The sequence below is a fragment of the Abramis brama genome (genome assembly GCF_963993115.1).
Source record: "Abramis brama genome assembly, chromosome: 10".
In the NCBI taxonomy this organism is placed as follows: Eukaryota; Metazoa; Chordata; class Actinopteri; order Cypriniformes; family Leuciscidae; genus Abramis; species Abramis brama.
In genome coordinates, this window is record NC_139972.1 from 32,178,605 (window position 1) to 32,198,987 (window position 20,383).

At 38.6% G+C, this 20,383-nt stretch overlaps 2 protein-coding genes across 2 annotated transcripts in view; one reads left to right on the top strand and one right to left on the bottom strand.

Moving 5' to 3' along the window:
• stoml3a (stomatin (EPB72)-like 3a) lies at positions 1 to 10,965 on the top strand (the record flags this gene model as incomplete). The annotated part of the gene is made up of 7 exons (XM_084125891.1): positions 1 to 3,260; positions 4,323 to 4,426; positions 4,545 to 4,617; positions 7,035 to 7,117; positions 7,526 to 7,729; positions 8,346 to 8,480; positions 10,771 to 10,965. The coding sequence occupies exons 1-7, from the start codon at positions 3,200 to 3,202 to the stop codon at positions 10,963 to 10,965; spliced, it is 855 nt and encodes a 284-aa protein (XP_083982017.1). The 5' UTR covers positions 1 to 3,199.
• Positions 10,966 to 11,091: 126 nt separating this feature from the next.
• The window catches only part of mtus2b (microtubule associated tumor suppressor candidate 2b), a 51,657-nt gene continuing 42,365 nt past the window's right edge, over positions 11,092 to 20,383 (bottom strand). Inside the window, exons 13-15 of the mRNA XM_084125884.1 lie at positions 18,861 to 18,980; positions 17,970 to 18,067; positions 11,092 to 17,049 (exon numbers count right to left, since the gene is read on the bottom strand). Coding sequence (XP_083982010.1) covers positions 16,842 to 17,049; positions 17,970 to 18,067; positions 18,861 to 18,980 — 426 coding nt within the window. The 3' untranslated portion in view covers positions 11,092 to 16,841. The remainder of the gene's footprint in view (positions 17,050 to 17,969; positions 18,068 to 18,860; positions 18,981 to 20,383) is intronic.

A 20,383-nucleotide genomic window follows, 5' to 3' on the forward strand; every position in this document is an offset into this window, starting at 1 on the left:
CACCCTGTCTGTACCAGTCAGGTGTGGATCTGGGATCGGTTTCCAGAAGGAAGGTGGTCGTGACGGACGAATTGGGTTGGGGTGCCCTGTGCGACGACAGGCCAGCGTTTGGCTCATGGACGGGCCCGATGCTTAACTGGCACATCAACTGCCTATAGATGATGGCAGTCTTCCTGGCCTTCAACGCCTTCCAGCCACAACGGACAGGGCACCTCGTCCTGGTCCAATCGGACAACATGAAAGTGGTGGCCTTCATAAATCACCGGGGGGATTCGGGTCAGGCCTGCTGAACAGGCTGGTGAGTCGCCTCTTCCTATGGGCTCAGCACAACCTCCGCTCAGTGAGGCCATGGCTCTCTGAACAAGGGAGCAGAGACATGCTGTCCCGGATGGACGGTCTCTAGGGGAAGGGAGACCACCCCCAGATGGTACAGAAGATTTGGAGATTTTGAAGTAGACCTCTCTGCCTCGAAAGACATCTCCCACTCCCCAGCGTTCTTCTCGAAGGATCAGGATGTGTTGGCCCACGAGCGGCCCTGTTCACGCCTGTATGCCTTCCATCTGGTAGCTCTGCTCCCTCAGGTCATCAGCCAAATTAGGGAGAACAGATGCTCGGTCCCGCTAGTGGCCCCGCTCTGGCAGAACCAGTGTTGGTTTCCGAGGATGGTGCCGCTGCTGGTAACAGCCCCCTGGCCAATTCCACTAAGGAGGGACCTCCTTTTCCAAGCGGAAGGGATGATCTGGCATCCCCAACCCGAGATGTGAAGCCTCCATCTGTGGCCCTTCGACGGGAGCCTTCACGCCTCTCCCAGAACATCATGAACACTATAGCCGCTTTCCGACCAAGTAGTTACAGGAACTTAGTTATAGGAACTGTCCACTTCTAAACAGTTCTATGAACTACTCTCCCCCAAACTCGGTTTTGTTGTTTGCGTTCGCACTGGCCAAGTGGCCATAGGAACTGGTAGGAGGGGTAAGAGAGTGACGCAAGCACGGTGACTTTTATTTTGACGGCGCGACAGACCTTTATTTTGGCAGCGCTGAGAACGCCAGAGCAAACAATGCTCGCATTCTCTGTGTTTATTAGTTAGCGATCTGTCTAACAGTACTGTTTAATATGTTATTGAATAGAACTGTAATAGAAAGTTGACAGTATATGAAAAAAAGTTATTAGCCTATGCCGTGTGGTTGATGTCCAGTGTTGCTAGCTGAGCAGAAATACATAATCATGTTTGGCTTGGTCCCCTCAAAGTTTCGTTGGATTTTCTCTTCAGCATAAAGGTTTAGAGACCCATCTATCACTGTTTTCCATGTTGTATAGTTAGTTTCTGGAGTAAATATATAGGCTATAATCTGTGTGTTTACATTATAACTGTTTTAAAAATGGCGGGTGCTGGTGTTCCGCGTGCGTTCGGTCAATCAGCGTACACTAACGTCACGGGTAGTTCCTATAGTGCTGGTTTAGACCCTACTCTGAAGTAGGACCTAAATTAGTTCCTCCAAATGGAGTTCCTAGAACTAAAATCGTTCCAGGTACTTTAGCCAATAGTTCTAGGAACTGTGAAAAGGTTCCTCCGGTCGGAAAGCGGCTTATCTCTGAGGCGAGGGCACCCACTACTAGGCGCCTATATGTCCTTAACTGTCTTTTCTGATTGGTACTCGGACTGGTACTCGGTCCGGAACGTAGATCCCCCATCTTGTGGCATTGCGCCAATACTGTAATTTCTGCAAGAGCTTCTAGATAGTGGACTTATCCAATACTATGCTCAAAGTGTATGTAGTAGCCATTAGGGCGCTTTGAGACCCCCCGTCCAAGCCGCTTCTGATGGCTGAACTCCGCCCCCTTACGCTTAAGAGTGACCTGCAGTCAGTCTTATCTTGGATCCAATGACAGTAAAGTCGTCCTTAAAACAAGGTGAGGCTACGCACCTAAGACACTCTCCACGCTGTTCAGAGCTCAGGTCATAATGCTCTCTGCTTTTCCTGCTTCTGAGGATGAGCAGTCATTACATCTACTCTGCCCAGTCTGGGTCCTCAGAGTATATATTGGGCGGTCTAGCCAGTTCTGGCAATCAGAGCAGCTGTTTGTGTGCTTCAGAGGGGCTGTCAGTCACAAAGCAGAGGCAATAGCACTGGCCTGTAGTTCCTTGGGCTTGCAGTGTCCTATCGGAGTGAAGGCCCACTCCACCAAGGGAACAGCCTCCTTCTGGTTGTGGTCAAGTGGGGTGTCCATTGGTGACATCTGTGCAGCGGTCGGCTGGTTTTTGCCGTTCGCCTTTCGTCAGCGAAAATGTGAGTGAACCGCACTGAAAGGGAACGTTTTGGTCACTAATATAACTTCAGTTCCCTGAGATAACTGGAGCGATCATTGCGTGGCTGGCCATGCTACTATGCTCACTCATGAGTCAACGCTTGCCGCTCCTCAGTCAAAAGATTCCAACGATATACTACCCATTTTGGCGGGCTGAAATGCCATTTGTTTGTGCAGGTGCATAAACGTGATCCAATCAGTCTTCAGTGTTCGGAGAAACAGAGTTTCCCCATAGCGTCAGCAAAACTAATGCAATGCTCATCATTATCGTTATCAGGGAACTGAGGTTACGTTAGAAACAAAAAAGGTTTTCCACAGACACACACACACACACATATATATATATATATATATATATATATTATTATTATTTATTTATTTTTTGTGTGTGCAAAAATAACTTTATTAACATTATAGGTAAACCTCAGGGAACATATTAAAATAAAAAAAAATCTATGTCATGAACACTTTAACCAGCAATTACAGCAAAATAATATGATTTTTAGTTTAGCAGGCATAATACACAGGTCATATCTGGTCATATATCAGCTTTTTTCATGTATGATGGTATGTTATGTGATTACACATCTCATATTTCCTTCCTTGTGATGGTGCAGATATCTTTGAATTATAAAGTTCCCACTACAGCTAAGACAATATTTAATAAATATACCTGAACAAATAAAAAATCATTTTGCACCACACAATATTCAGGTTCATGGTATTTACATTCACATCTGATATCAAATGAGTCTGAATGCTCCCCTCCTCCAGTACTGTGGTCTAGCGGGAAGCAGGACACACCCTCATGGGAAGGTGAGTACACGTTAAAAGCTTCTGTTACCTGCCATCTTCCATAACACATCTTACACTTGTGTCGCTCCTCAACATGACCACCGTAATCAGAGTCCAAGACCGGGAGACTGAACATGGAAGACATATAATAAAAGGTATGCCTGTTTACATTTCTAGATCTTAAACAAAATCTTTAAAATACTTAAACAATATTAAATAAAACATTCCTTTTTAAACTAAAAAAAAAACAAAAAAAACTGTGATTTGTAATAATTCACAATGCTATTAACATGAAAATAGGGTTTATTGTACAAAAATGCAATGGCAATAACATCACCATCAATTGAACATGACTAAGTTCATAAGGACAGTGATGCTAATACATGTTGTATACGCGTGATCGTAAGCACACGTGAGTCAGTAGAGGTGTCTCTGTGGAATTTGATATGTTTACCTGACATGTAATCCAGGGTTAAATGAAATGTAATATCCCATTGATTAAACAATATCAGGGCATTATCTCCATGTCTGGTTTGCATGTATCATGTTTGCAAGTAAACTTTCAAGAGGCCTCTTTAATAAAGTTTAAATGTGTTTCAGTTATACATTTAATTGATGTGTTTCAGTTATACATGTATATGTTATACAGTTATACTGATGTAGGACCTTCTTCTCCAACTCAGGAGGTCAAATGAAAGATTACATTAACTTTTTCTGTTCTTATTATATAAACTTAATTTTTAATTTTCTAGCAATTGACATAAATTTCAAATAGGCAAAAAAATAAAAATAAAATCAAACACACAAAACAACAAAATAACTGTTATTATTAATAGGGTTGCACATTTAGTCACATTTAAGATAACTTAGCAAGGGCTAGCTAGTTTGAAAAAAATATTATTAAACTTTTTTTATTGTTTTACTTGAGTAACATGATTGAAGCTGACAAATGCTGCCAAGAGAACAAAACATTGAATATAATTCATTACTTGTATTTCTATTGTGCTGTAGAAAAGTGTCTACATTTGATTGATTGATTGATTGATTGATTGATTGATTGATTGATTGATTGATTGATTGATTGATTGATTGATTGGGGAAAAGTTGTAACAGGGTGGATTGTAACATCATTATTATTGCAGCGAAGCTGATTTCTAAATGATCTCCCACAACAACAGCAAAAAGTCCTTCAAAATGTTTGGCTCCATGTCTTTCAGATGATAAACCGCCCTCGCTGGGATGCTTCGGCTGGTTCATTATCTTTATCGCCATCATTTTCACCATTGGATTGCTTCCTGTTACCATTTTTATGTGCATCAAGGTAAGGTGTGTCTTTAAGAAGATTTTCTAATACACAATCAATGTCTTGTTCAACACAGTAATTATCATCTATGTAAATTAAGACTGATTGGACAATGTACTCATTGGCTCACTCTTAGATTGTGAAGGAGTATGAAAGGGCCGTGATTTTTCGATTAGGTCGTATTGTGGACAAGAAACCAAAAGGACCTGGTATGAAAAAGCTTTTCATTTTCAATTTCAGCTTATAGGAATCCATTTAACACCTGGAGCCCGTTGATCAAAGGGACACATAAGATTAATCCAAATTGTTAGTGCTGAAGAAGTGTGAAAAAGAAAGTACACCCTCTTTGAATTCTATGGTTTTACATATCAGGACTTCATTTGGTCTTTAGCAGGTCTTAAAATTAGGTAAATACAACCTCAGATGAATAACAACGCATGACATATTACACCATGTAATTATTTATTTAACAAAAACTAGGCCAAAATGGAGAAGACATGCGTGAAAAACTACACCTTACTGCTTCCATAGGAATTAAGAGGGTAAGCAGTAGTCTGGCACTGCTAAAACCCAAGAGCTACATCTCAGTCTGTACAGGCCTCAGTTAATATGTTAAATGTTAAAGTTCCTGTCAGTATACAACTGGAAAAAGACTGAAGAATTATGTCTTGTTTGGAAAGATTGCCAGGAGAAAGACTCTTCTCTCTATAAATAACATGGCAGCACAACTAAGGTTTGCAAAGTTGCAACTGAACAAATCACAAGACTTCTGTAACGATGTCCTTTGGACAGATGAGACCAACACGGCTCAAACACCTCACACCAGCTGTCAAGCACGGTGGTGGAGGGGTGATGATTTGGGCTTGTTTTGTAGCCATATGTCCTGGGCACCTTGCAGTCATTGAGTCGACCATGAACTAATTCAAAGTATTCCAGAGTCAAATGTGAAGCCATTTGTCCGACAGCTAAAGCTTGGCTGAAACTTGGTCATGCAACAGGACAATGATCCCGAGAACACCAGCAAATATCAACAGAATGGCTGAAAAAGAAAATAATCAAGGTGTTGCAGTGGCCCAGTCAAAGTCCAGACCTCAACCCGACTGAAATGCTGTGGCGGGACCTTAACCTTTCATGCATGAATTATGGAAAACATTATCTAGATTCTTTTTATTATTTTATTATTATGCTAAAATTGAAATACATTTTCATTTTTACAAAATTCATTTTTATTTAAAAATTATTTAACTGTCCACGTATGTGGACACCATGCAACAAAGACGTAAAATGGGACATAAAGCCACAGATGACAATATAGCACATTGTGTTTTTATTATGGCATGTTATGCTATGTATATCAGCTCAGTTATTAAAAACAATAATATTGTAGGAACTTTAACGGTAGTTACATATATTTAACTGAAACCAATATGGGCATCATGGAAAACATTCACTGCTGATTGTAACAACTTATTATATTTTCATCCTGATCTTACTTCATATTGAATAATCTCAGCTATATCAGCATCTAAAATGTAACATAAATTTGTCTCCGTATGCATGTGTAAAGTTGCCATTTAAAGCCATTATATGTCATTTTGAATGGTTATTTATGTTGATATATTTGATAAATGTCTGTTTTATTACAATATAAGACCATTCATAACATCTTTGAAAAAATAGAACAGATATACTAGCAGGTTACAGAAATCAGACTTTATGCAATCTGACTCCACTGTTGCATGACGTCCACGTACCTGGACAATTAGTTTTTGGTGTATAAAAACTACATTTTACTCTAAATTTTAGTTCATAAATTAAAATACTAACATATTCATCATACTTTACTGTACATACTATTTTTCACCAAAATTGACATCCATGTATTTCACAGATATGCCTGAGGCATTTGGCACATGGCTATCGCTGTGTCAGCCATCTTGGATTAATGATGTCATCAAGCAATGAATATTTGGAATGCAAGACCATTGTTACAATATTGCTGTCAATCTACTGACACTGCCCTCAAGTGGTTTGGAAAGAAAAATATCACGATAAATGAGCCCTAAATGGAGTTAAATTAACTGTCCACAAATGTGGACACCATGCATGAAAGGGTTAAGAGAACGGTGCATAGTATGGAGCTGAAAGCATGGCTGTCAACAGTGGATAAGTCAGGACTCCCAGGGAAGTTCAAGGCATGGATGTATCAGCATGCTATCCGTCTCTGGCCACCGCTGTTTTGCAAAGTTCCCATGAGCATCGTGGAGGGCTTTGAGCGGAACATCAGCCTTTCGCCAGTTTCTCTATGTTTCAAGGCATGTGATTGGCTGTTTGCTACTGATGTCACACTTTCATGGTCATGCACTCCATAAACTCGGGATCAAAGTCTGAGTGGACAGGAAAGGTTGATATTCAGTGTAATTGTACAAACAAAGACTGATTTTTTACTATGTCCTGATATGTAAAACAATCAAATTCGAAGAGGGTGTACTTTCTTTTTCACATGACTGTGCATATTTATATAATGTAATTAATCATTAATAAAGAGTATCCCTGATCAAATATATATATAATTTTCTACATTTGAATATTTGAAACATTGAATGTTTATACTTTTCTTTTATAGGAATTTTCTTTGTGCTGCCATGTACTGATACATTCAGGAAGGTGGACTTGAGAACTGTGACATTTGATATTCCTGCTCAAGAGGTAAGTATACATACTGTTTACAGCAGGGGTGCCCAACCCTGCTCCTGCCGATCGACTGTCCTGCACAGTTTATCTCCAGCCCTAATCAAACACACCTGCCTTTAATTTTCAAGTGATCCTGAAGACCTTAATTGGTTGCTTCAGGTGTGTTTGATTAGGGTTGGAGATGAACTGTGCAGGACAGTCGATCGGCAGGAGCAGGGTTGGGCACCCCTGGTTTACAGTATAGGCCTGAAAAAGTGACTTAATTACATAACTCACGTTACTTGTAATGCATTACCCCCAACACTGGTTACAGGTATGTAGCCCTTATGACAACCCAAAGTTTGCCAAATAAAACAGTCATGCCAATAGAATGTTAAATCAACAGGATTTGATGAGCATCTGTATGTGTTTATGTGAGAACAGTTCCTGACGAAGGACTCTGTGACTGTGGTTGTGGACGGTGTGGTGTACTTTCGTGTCTTTGACCCGATCTGTTCCGTTGTCAACGTGTCCAATGCAGACCACGCAACACGGCTGTTGGCACAGACCACCCTGAGAAACGTCCTGGGCACAAAGAACCTGTCTGAGCTGCTGTCTGACCGAGAGGGCATCTCATCTAGCATGCAGGTACAAGAACTCTCCTCTCTGGTGACGTGTTTACTGGCGCGAGGGCGGGGCCACCTGTCACTCACATGAGATCGACCAATAGCAAACCACGACCATCCAATCAATTCCCCATGAACAAAATCAAGTCCCGTCCTACATTTGTTCTTGTTCGAGAAGTCGTTTCTCTCAGATATACGTCACAATAGGGAAGAAAACACTATCACAACTTCCGTTTAATGCCAACTAAATAAAAAGCAGCAAAAGCTTTAAAAACAAATCGCTAAATTTTAAAGCTGCAGTCCGTAGTTTTACCTCTTTGTCGCCATCTCTGTTTGAAATCTGCAATTGCAGTTATTAGCGGAATTATCAACTTTACGTGGGTTGTGCCTCGGCACGGCACAGCATGGATGAATCCAATGTTTTGAGGAGAATGTGCGGCTGTCAATCACCGCCATCAAATTGATAAGTTTAATTATATCAAGTGCTGTGAGAAAAGGCTACAAATCTCCACCTCCAACATCCTCACACGCAATATAGCCTACTAGCCGAGACTCCTTCTTTATGTGTACAGATGTGCCCCTGAGAAGGGTATATCATACTCACAGATCCTGAAAGCTTTGTAACATCTTGATGACAGATTGCCTTGGATGAGGCCACTGGCGTGTGGGGCATTAAAGTGGAGCGAGTGGAGATCAAGGATGTTAAACTGCCGCTCCAGCTCCAGAGAGCCATGGCTGCAGAGGCTGAAGCAACTCGAGAAGCCCGTGCCAAGGTGAGACCAACTCTAATGCAGTGCTTCATGTATTTCATTATGAAAGTCAGCTCAATACTGCCCAAATAAAGGGCCCAACATTGAATCTGGGTTGTAAAAATAAGCAAAACGAAGATATCACACAATGGTGAATATTTAGTTTAATACACAGTGAATATTTAGTTTCAATAACACATGGTAAAAGAAGAAGCTTTGTTTTGTTGCAGTGCATTGTCTTAGCAAATACATGCAATCCACAACGAACACAATGGCAGCACATAATAAATAAACCTTAAAGATAATGATTGTTTCCTAACAGATTTTCCAAAAACTACTATGCACTTACTATTTGATAGAATTAACTTATTACATACACAAGTCAAAATCTGCTAATTAAATGTAACAAATCATGTAAAAAATTAAAGGGGTGGTTGATTATGATTTCACTTTTCTAACTTTAGTTAGTGTGTAATGTTGCTGTTTGAGCATAAACAACATATGCAAAGTTACAACGCTCAAAGTTCAAAGCAAAGGGAGATATTTGTTTTTGTTTTAATCGCTTTTTAAGGACTACAACAAACGGCTGGTATGGACTACACAACATTCCTCCCGGCTTAGTGACATCACCAACCCTAGAATTTACATAAACCCCGCCCCCCGAACACAATTTATAGATTATCATGACAGAATATGCTAATCAATGACTAGAAGATATACACATCAGCTATATAAATTCACCAACTAACCATTCAGAAACGTCCTGTTGCATTCTACATGTTGTCATTTCTTCTAGAGTCTCTCCATCATTGTCTGACTCCGGTTTGAACATAAAAGGCTAAAAGTTTTTGAAACTTAAAAGTATACAAGCTGTTGAAGCTCCGCCCCCTGTGCCAGGAGCAGCAGCTTATTTGCATTTAAAGGAACACACACAAAACGGTGCGTTTTTGCTCACCCTCAAAAAGTGACCATTTTAACATGCTATATAAAAATATCTGTGGCGTATTTTGAGCTAAAACTTCACATACACACTCTGGGGACATCGAAGCCTTATTTTACATTTTGTGAATAGGGCATTATACCACCCCTTTAAACATTTGATCAAACTTTGATAATTGCTTTAATCTTTTAAACAAGAAGTGATCACACTACATTTTATAAAAATCACCTTTGCCATTTTCTCTTCTCGGAAAGCAATGATGCATTCAAAAGTGTGGGTTTTCCAGGAAAAGCGTGTACTCCCTGGATCTCTGCTTTTTGTAAATAGTACTAGCGTTTAATTGTGCGCGTTATTTTTTGACAGACATCGATGCTGTGATATTCAAATAATGTGAATTTGAAAACAGATGGATTGTTAGGTAATAATTATTTATTTCTTAGCCGGAAAGTATTCAGTGAAGTGACTGAGTGTCAAGTGAGTGTTGATGTTTTTAGTTCCAATATTCCACGACAGCCAGCCTCAGTTTTTGACTGACGTGATAATGTGCATGAGGGGGGAAATATGTTTGACTTTCAAGATTCGTTTGCGTCGTTCATTATACTTATTGTACGGAATACGTTTTTTTTGATGCTTAAATAAATTACATTACCCAGAGACTGACATGTTTGGCTTGTCAAAAAGCTGGCCCAAATCATTGACTTTTGAAAGTCAAGTTAAATTTATTTATTTATTTTACCAGGTAAGGAGTGGTTTTGATGCACTAAATTGTTTTCATTGCCTCTTATAACAAAAATCTTTTATTTAAACCCATGGAAATGCAGATCCTGTAGTAAATAATAGTGAAAAATCACGTTCTAAAACTGTTGTTCCCTTATTACAATTTAACAGATTTTGACTCACATACATGTTGGTGCATTGCAATTACATTTAATTAACGTGTAGTTACACTGTTAACTTTCCCCCCAAACGTAACCACAACTCAACCCCCTATAATCATAAGCCTAACCCTAGACTGAAACACAACCATGTCTCAAACTCATTAGCTGTAAGTGTGGGAATTTGTAGTTAAATAAATTTAACTGTAGTTAAATAACATGTAGTTACACAGTAAATCCATAGTCTTGTAGGCAGTGAATGTTAGTACATAGTAGTTAACGCCACCTGTGATGTGTGACTGAAAATAAGTCACTTTTATTTTCATTTTGTTTTCAGGCCCTATTTTGTACCCCCTCATAAACTGGGATATGAGAAATTATTTTTAAATGACAAAAAATACCCACTTTCCCCTTAAGTTGAGCTGTTTGTCTTGCAATTTCTCAATGCTCTAAAGGCCTTCAGGGATCTCAAGTGTATTATTGTTGTGTGTGTGTGCAGGTGATTGCAGCTGAGGGTGAGATGAACGCTTCGCGGGCCCTGAAGGAAGCGTCTCTGGTGATGTCTGAGTCTCCATCAGCTCTTCAGCTGCGATACCTCCAGACTCTAAACACAATCGCAGCAGAAAGAAACTCCACCATTATCTTCCCCTTGCCCATTGATATCATTCAGCATTTCATGTCTAAAAACAATTGATGAATCCAGATTATGTTCTTAGATTATGTGCTTGTGTTCTTAGAAAGTGGTGTAATGTATTATATGGAAATATAACTTCAAAAGCCTTGTAGCTGACTTTCAGCTAATTTAAAAGTAGAAACGGGATGCTTTTACATGATCTTTTAATATTTAAACCCAAAGTGCAATAAAGTGCAACATAATCATCAAAAGGGTTTTTTGAATGCATCGCAACAGTGATTAGCTACACTAACAAGGTTTGAATCAAACAAATGACTGCATATCACAGCGTTAAGACATGCTTTTCCAATAACGTGTTGTAACACAGATCACACATAAAGCTCATAAGCTGTACAACACAAATTAGGAGAAGAGAAAAAAACAAAAAAAACAAGAGGACATTTCATTAACACAATCATGGTACAATCCTCCCTTAAATACTTAATAACTGACAGTTGTGTTTTTATTCCATTTAAAGGAATAGTTCATCAAAACATAAACATTTTGTCATTATTTAGTCACCCTTAAGGTCCATTCACAACAAGGATGAAAATTATAACGATAAAGATGTAGTTCTTTCTAAATATAAAATAATAAAAGATTCTACACCAAAACTATAACCATTTTTCCAGCTGAAGAACGATAAAAACATCGACAGCCAATCAGAATCCATCCTGTTTTAAAGAGCTCGAGCATTTAAAGTGACAGACGACAAAACTGCAGTGCGCACTTAGAAAAAACAGAACAATATTGTTCATTGGTGTGGACGCTAATATAGTTATTGTTATAGTTATCACTCTTGGTGTGAATGGGCCTTTATATTGTATCAAACTCGTAAGAATTTTGAAGTCTTCATGCAGCTTTCGCCCATACAATGCCAGTTCATAGTATGAATTTAGAAAACTTGGAACGTAGCACACTAGTCATATGTATTACATTTTATGATATTTATGTTGGTTTTTATGATGAGCTATGAAATGTTGTTGTACGGAAAAACGCTACATTCCCTTATGAAAAAGAAGTATACATTAGCATAAAAAGAGCAGGCTACTTATGGAAAAAACATACTTTAAATGAATATACTTAAGAGTGAACTGAATGATATGTTTTCAGACAGTTAATTGTGTGTTATTTGCAATTAAATATAAAAATGCATCAAAGCTTTTCACTTAAATAGGACTTAAATACATCTTTATACATCATTTAATAATTCTATTGTCTTTGAAATATGGCTGGATTATGGACAAGCTAAAACTATTTATGATAAACTAAAATGTAAAATAATTGGTAATACTTGTAATATTTATAATTACAGTGTCATTGTTACACGTTACATGTATTTACTGTAGTAATAACTATAAATTATGCATAATTACATACAATTAAACCAAACCTTCATCCTAACCCTATAGTAAGTACATGTAGTTAATTTTTATTACTCAGTACTTTCACACTGTAATACTGACACCTTAAAATAAAGTTTAACTCAATTTTAAATATATTAACTTTAAATGTAATATTGAATAACACACTACAGTTCGTTATAATCAAGTATGTGCTTTAATATGTATTTTAAACAATGATTTAAAATGTACTTTAAAGTAAAATGTTTAAAAGTGCACATAAGTGTGCTAATAAATATAGTAATTGAAAAGCACTCCAAGTACACTTAAGTGGCTTTTTATTTTATAATTGTTATATTTTCTGCCAGTACCAAATTATTTTTAAGTACACTACAAGCGCACATTCAATACAATTAAGTGCACTTCTTTTCCACAAGGGTAAGATTCTTCAAAACTCGTTTTGTGGACAAAAATTACACGAGTTTGAGAGTGAGTAAATGTTCATTTTCGGCTGAACTGTTCCTTTAAGAATACGAAGAAACATTCAGAAATTCAATAATCATGTCCATGGGACACACACAGAAAAAAAAACAAAAAAAAAACTCAGTGCATTTCACAACCTGGTTAATTGAAGTTTTCCTTTCATTTATATGTCAAAAGCAGAGATGAAATTAATCCAAGCGCACACCCAAGGAACCTTGACAGAGTAGCATTTTCCTCGGCAAACAGGTAGTTGGTTTGAAATTTCAATATTTCATTCAGCGCTTTTGATTTAATTGCTGAGTGAAATACATGTACAAGTCTGATATTACATTGACACCAACCTTCAAATGTATCATTTAGTTTACATTATATACTGTAGATACAGTACATTTAGTTTACATTATTATGTACAGTGAAATGACATTTGTGACGCACCTTCCTAACCTGAGCTAAATCTCTGACTGAGACAGGAGGTAATGATTCTCTGAGAATGAGCAGGAAATAAATTAACCAGTACAATGGTATAACATCAGCCATCATGGTTTGCAATGGCAACAGCCATTTTTGCTCTCTGTTTGCACAAATGTTAAGGCTGAATAATGTAAAATAATGATTTTATCTTAAAAAAATCAATCATGGTCATTTGAGCAACTCATAAAAATGTAATCACTAATAGCTGCACTACTAAGTACACTTGGACATAAAATAAAACGTGTATATTTTCCCCTAAAGACATCAAATAATGAAACATTCATGAACAATACGACTTCCTAACTCTTTTCTACTGTTCCCAAAGATTGAATCCAGACTTTTACCTCAACGTCAGCAAGAATGCAAGTGCGTATATACGTTCAAATGATCCACCTAATATACAGGACAGTTGTTATAGGACATTCAGGGAAGATAAACACAGGTGCAGTTTGAATACTTTCAGGTTCTTATTCACGACTAGAGAACTTCCTGTATTGAGACCATGGCTTTGAGACCCTGAATGTATTATAATAAACAAGAAATCTCTGTAGAGGCCTGCGTTTTCATTTCAAGTGAGGTACTCATGATGGCGCATTGCTAATGTAAAATGCTAACGTTATGTTCTGTAGTACTTTCGCAAACCTTTCAGTTTAATATTATGCAGTCTCTACAAAGTAGGTCAAATGCCCTCAGTAGTGTCCATGTGAATGCAGTTTAAGCATATTATCTGGGTTAGAGCAACCGGAAGACTTATGATACACACTGTACAGAGAAGAGAGACACAAACAGCCATGACTGATACCTATGGCGTCAAGTTTACAGGCAGTTCTTACAGTGTAATGCATTCTGGAGATTTCTGTAAACAAGGTTAGCTGAGATGAAGGCATGAGGGTTGTTTTCTCTCACAAACATGAGTGAGAAGACGAAGGTAAAGACGGCAGGTTGAAGTTTTGCAAGTCATTTACACTACTGAATTGTCAGTCCATGCTAATATTAGCATCCTTGTATAGTGGTTACAACATGTGGATGAACCACCTTAAAAAGTGTAAGTACTTGTTAAAATCACGTTTGCATCAACATTTAACCCCCTAGACCAGGGTTCACCAATCTCGGTCCTGGAGGGCCGCTGTCCTGCAGAGTTTAGCTCCAACCCCAATTAAACACACCTGAACCAGCTAATCAAGGTCTCACTAGGCATACTAGAAACTTTCAAACAGGTGTGTTGGAGCTGGTTGGAGCTAAACTCTGCAGGACAGCGGCCCTCCAGGACCGAGATTGGTGAACCCTGCCCTAGACCATATAACTATGACAAAGTATTTACCTCATTTGAATGACATGTCCATTATAAACTTGCCTGTAGAGATGTTTTCCTGTTGAGTGTGTCGAGTACAGTAATGCCTCGGCTTGCACAGAAGGTTGCTGGTGGGTGGCTTTCCTTTGAAAAAAGGCAGATATTCCTAGTAAAACTGGTATAGATGATGTCCTGATCAATCTTTGGAAAAGCTTGAGACCATAGGCAAAGGTTGAAGACTTTTCACCTCAGCGCAAGCCCAAGAGCCAAATCCATCAGAGTAGAAGGTACAAAAAGGTACATTTCAAAATGGCCTGTGAAACATCATAATGCACAACATTGTGATGGACACAAAGTATTAAAGTAAAGAAAGGAGAATAATGTTCCTTTTTCTGTTCTCTCTAATGTAGGATCATGTTTGTCAAACCGGTCCTATGTGGGATGCGGGCACACTTACAAGGATGCTAAAGACCACAGTCTCCAGTGTGCTTCTTGAGGCCAGGGGAGTGAGGTTTACTCACACAGCTCTTACTAGCTGGCCTCTGTTAATCATCTTCCTAAACCTCACTCACATCCGGGTCACGGCACCAATATAACTGGTCCTACTCAACCCGCTCCGAGCGGGATTCGAACCTGCGTCTCCGGCATGGGAGGCCTCTTGCGGCCAGGGGAGTGAGGTTTACTTGCACAGCTCTAACTAGCTTGCCTCCGTTACATTTGTTCAAGGAACAACTTTAACAAATGCGTATGACAAACCTTTTTGTGGAACACAAAAACTTTTTGAAAAGGAGAAATTCTGATGAATGTGCTGTTCGCTCTTTTCCATGCAATTACAACGAATGGGGAACGATGCTTTCAAGCTTCAAAAATCACACAAAGCACCATAAAAGTGTATTAAAAGTGATCTATACAACTTGTGCACTATATTCCAAGTCTACTAAAGTCACACGACTGTAAGAACGAACCAAAATCTTATTGGTCGTAATTCACTGAAAATCTTGACATCTTTCCTTGGTCTTTGGGCTGTTTGTGAGAAAAATAGCAAATGTCCAATTGGTCAATGAACCGTTCCTTTGAATGGATTGGTTTTTAATTAATTGGGTGATCCAGTTTCTAATAAACAGTTTGGTGTGCTTTTTCCGTACAACAACATAACTCGCTGTGCAACTACCATAGTATCATGCATCTTTGGAGAAATCAACCTGCTTGTTATGACTGTTTCCCCAAAGTAAACAGTAACTTTGTCTCAAACCTGTTGTTCAAACCACATTGGTTCAACAATAAAGAGCAGTTGTTTATGATGTCCCTCAGGTGGTGGAGTAATAACTTCTACTAATTAACCGGTCAAAGATTATTTATTCTCAGATTATTGCTGTAAATAATGAACATGGTGTCTAAGGACTACTTTTAATCTCCATTGTTTTGCTTTATTTCCAGATGTATGATTCAATTGTGGGTTTTCTCTTACCTCACTTCCCGGAGTACTAGAGCACATGAGCATTCTTTAAAAACGGCGCTTTCATTCTCTTGACAAACTATAAGATGTAGAATGAAACTGGAATATGTATGGAATAAAAGGTATAGAATGTACTGCATGTTGCTTGCTTATTGTGCTCAAGAACATGATCAATTTAAGTCCACATGTCATATTACCAAGAAACTGCTGCTAACCACAGGTTGAGAGATGTCGTGCCAACCACACAACTTTGCGATGCTGTTTGCAAATGTTCGTTGGGACTATGGTTTCGGGAAACAGAAATGTTGACCCTAACCCTAACAACAGAACTTGAGATCATAACTGGCTAGCAATGCTTTTGGGAAAAGTACCACTGAATGATTCTTTCATGACTGATTTTGTTCAACTCACTGAAAGTTGAAAATGATCAGTGAACTTCAATTTGTAAAGCGTAAAAGCTTAAGTCCCCATTAATTGTACTGTCATTGCATAAAAAAGTTTTATGTTCCACAATGAAGTCAGTCATGCAGGTTTGGAATGAGTAAATAATGACAAAATAATGGGTGAGCTTTCCCTTCACTAAATACTTGCCTTCATCTATTTTGTTCAGTAATGCTCAAACTCAAACCTTGATTACTGTATTAAAGCCTATCAATGTTCAGTAAGAGCAACTTACAACGAAATACAGTAACGAGTAAGTTGAGACGTGATGAAACAGAAAACGCACTGGGTAAGAGGTGTGGAAGCATCTTCTGTTCCATCCAATCAGAAACCACATGATGAGAAATATAAGTTAAAGATACAAAAAAGGAACAAAACAGAGTGTCAAAGATAGTGGCGGAGAATTGGACACTCATCTAGGGAAGGGCTGTTGTCGGGAGGGTGAAGAAGGACCAGAGACTGGTCGATGAAGAGGAGACTGGGTGGGAGACATTCGAGGGCTCAACTCGCCCGTTTGAAGACGCCACATAAGCTCTTCGTTGGTGCGACTCAGTCGCTTCTTCTCGTTGCTCTCTTTCTCAACGTACACCTGCAGGTTGGCGTTTTCCTCTGACAGTTGCCTGGTAGAATAGAGGAAACAACTAATGAGAATTCTTCTGTAGCTTTAGGCCACGTACACACTGTAAAGTTTCAGGAGTGACAACCGCATTCAAATACAGGAGTGTATCCCCTAAATTATCGTTCCGTGTTTGTAAGGCGTTGTGCTTTCTTTATGCTTGTAAGGCTCCTCCCCTACGCAGAGCTCGATCTGCCGAGTCAAGGCTCATAACTCTTTCCTTGTGGTTTTCTTGCAATGCACACATACAGAAGAGACACACATCTCTGATACACGTTTTAATACGTCATTAACAACTAACTGTTTAGTTCCGTTCTACTCATAATGCGTATAAATGTAGAATGCAGTTGTCACTCCTGTAAATTACTAAATTATTAAGCACTAAAAGGTGAACTGATAACTGAATTTAACTGCATGTGAATGTGGCCTTAAAGTAGTCATAGTAAGGAAATCACAATTTCATTGCTCTTTTGAAATAAGAGTTTCTGTCATGACAACTCTCAGAGTGTTTGGCATGGCATTGGTAACGTGACAATGTTGATATGTTTGGTCTTGGCGGAGTAGATCTGCTACGCTGTTGCTGTTGCTGCTGCAGAGCAAGTACGGGACTTGATAGTGCCAATACACACACGCTGCTGTGAGCAAGTAAGACATGATGCTATGGATGATTACCCATAGCTGATCTATACAGGTGGAGCTGGGGAAGGTGGAGGGTTTGAAGGTTGAACAGCGAGATCATTGACTACTGATATAGCAGAAACCAACCAGCTGTGCCTTATAGAGAGTGATGTGATGAATTGCAAGCAGATTGAGTTAAGGACCTATTAGCATGCACAGTCTAGAATTTTATGACAGAATTTTGTATTTGATTTACTTTCTACTCAGAAAATCGAATGGTATGAACTAGAAATGTTTTATAAAGACCTGGACGTTGCGACGTTGCGGTCAATCCTGTCTTTTAGGTCTTCATTTTGCTGCTGCAACACCTGAATACGCTCCTCCAACAGAACGTTCTTTTGGGCCTGTGCAAAAACATGACAAACACACTAAATCACTGAAAGACCGACACTTCTACTTTCAAAGGAGAACTTAGTGATGTATTCCTTGTTATGTAAAATCAAATGAGATGGAAACTCCAGTGATATCAGAGGATATAATAAGTGTTTAATTATATGGGGGGGGTGGTTGGGGGGGGGGGGGGGGGGATGTTGACTGATTCTACCGATTTGACCGAGAACTACATTGCTTGGCGGAGGAATAAATGTGTAATAACGTTTAACACGTATTTTTTGTTGCTGGTGTTTATTATATGAATAAAATAAATATTTTTATGGAGTAACCGTTTTATAAAAGCAATAAGCCCCTTGAAGCCGTGTTTTACGTTGTTAGGCACGACGCGGTGCGACTTCACAGGGCTTATTGCTTTGGTAAAACACATGGCTGATGTAGTACGTCCAAATTTTGCGATGTAAATTCAAATGTAGTACCTACTCGGACAGTACGCAATTTCAGACGCAGGGGTGGTCTTTTTTTTATTACTTTAGTTACGCCACAAACTATGATTGGCTACTTTCTGATTGGCTGGGGGAGGGACATTCTCATTTTATAGAGAATTTGATTGGACAGAAATCTGTGTAGTGCAACATGAGTCATCAATATTTTTGGCCTATTTTCCTATAAAAAAGACTGTCAATTTTACACATATCTGCTAAAACTAAACTTTTGTTTATGAGTACAGGGAATAAAAGTCACAAAACATCTAATTTCATGGAGATTTTAATAATTAAAGCCATCTCTTTCTCCACTGTAATTCACCATTTTTTCCAGCTCTGAAATTTTGAGCTCCTGTTGATGAATCTGCTGGTTCTTCATCTCCAGAACCTCTTTAAGACTCTTCAGGTCCTCCTCAATGTGCTGATATGGAGCAAGAGCATCCTGTACACACACACAAATTCAAATTACTTCAAATCTGAATCACATAGCTAATCACATCTAATCATATAATTACCAGAATTTGATTATAATTATTTGATAAAATATAAATTAACTACAATTTATTAAGTATAAAGTATGCCTATGTACAGTATAAGCTTCTTACAACCATTTTAATTAAGTAACACAATTAAGAATTTAATGAATCAATTAATTTTTCTTTTAATGTATTAGCTAAACCAGGTACACTCTTAAAAATCAAGGTTCTTAATTGGCATCTATGGTTCCATGAAGAACTTTTAACATCCATGGGTCCTTTACATTCCACAAAAGACTCTTTAGAGTGCAGAATAGTTCTTTAGATTATTAAAATATTCTTCACACTAAGGAAAAAACTTTCTTTTAAGAACTTACTGAAAGGTTCTTTGGGGAACCAAAAATGTCTCTTCTATAGGGGCTTTTGCAACTGGGTAGTTATAGGAACTCAGTTAGAGGAAATAGCCTCCAGGACGGTCCCCCGAGGACTACATTTTCCCCTAGGGCCATTTTCCTGGTTGCATTTACACCGCTAGTAGGAACTCTGAAGTGACATAAATTAACGCACAGCATTCAACAGCTGGAGGATGGAGGACGGCGTGATCGGAGCTGTGTTTTTGTTGTGTCTTGGGTTTCGTGATAACGGAGATGGAATGTAGACGTATAAATTATGTGATTGAAAGAGCAAAAAGGAGGGCTAAGAGACTACATATCCTACGACAACTTGCAGTGCTATTGGATATTTCCTACTTCCCACTTCAGAAGTCGTGATTGGAAGCTCGTCGCATTCAAGTGCTTTGTTGTCGGAAAGAACAGGAATCATGGAGGACACCAGGTTTATTCTTGCCTATTTATTGGGGAAATCTTTTTGAAGCCAAAAAGATATTTAGCAACCCTATCTATAGTCAGCTTGCTGAAGATTCCGGAATTGCGTTCAAATACAGGCTATTTTAGCTGTGTATAAAACATACAATATGCTTCAAATGATTTTTTATATACGTATGTAAATATGCACTACTTTAACGACAAGAAAAAAAACTAATAAAGATTTGCAGTCACAGCAGCAATCGTTCTCCTCTCTTTTTTTAGTTTATGTTTTAAGTTTATGGCACGGCCAACTCAGGAACTTGGGTATCAAAATAATCCCCAAGCTCCCCGTTCATATCCAATTTTTAACTAGACAACTCGTGTTTACGATTAGTGTGTTTACATGACCTTTAGGGTTGTGGTGTTTCATATGGCATGCGATCGTTCAATTAAAGTACACTTACATCACTGGTACTTCCTGGGTTAGACCCTACTCTGAAGTAAGAGCTAATTTAGTTCCTATAACTAAAGTCATTCCCAGTTCCTGCGGTGCGAACACGCCA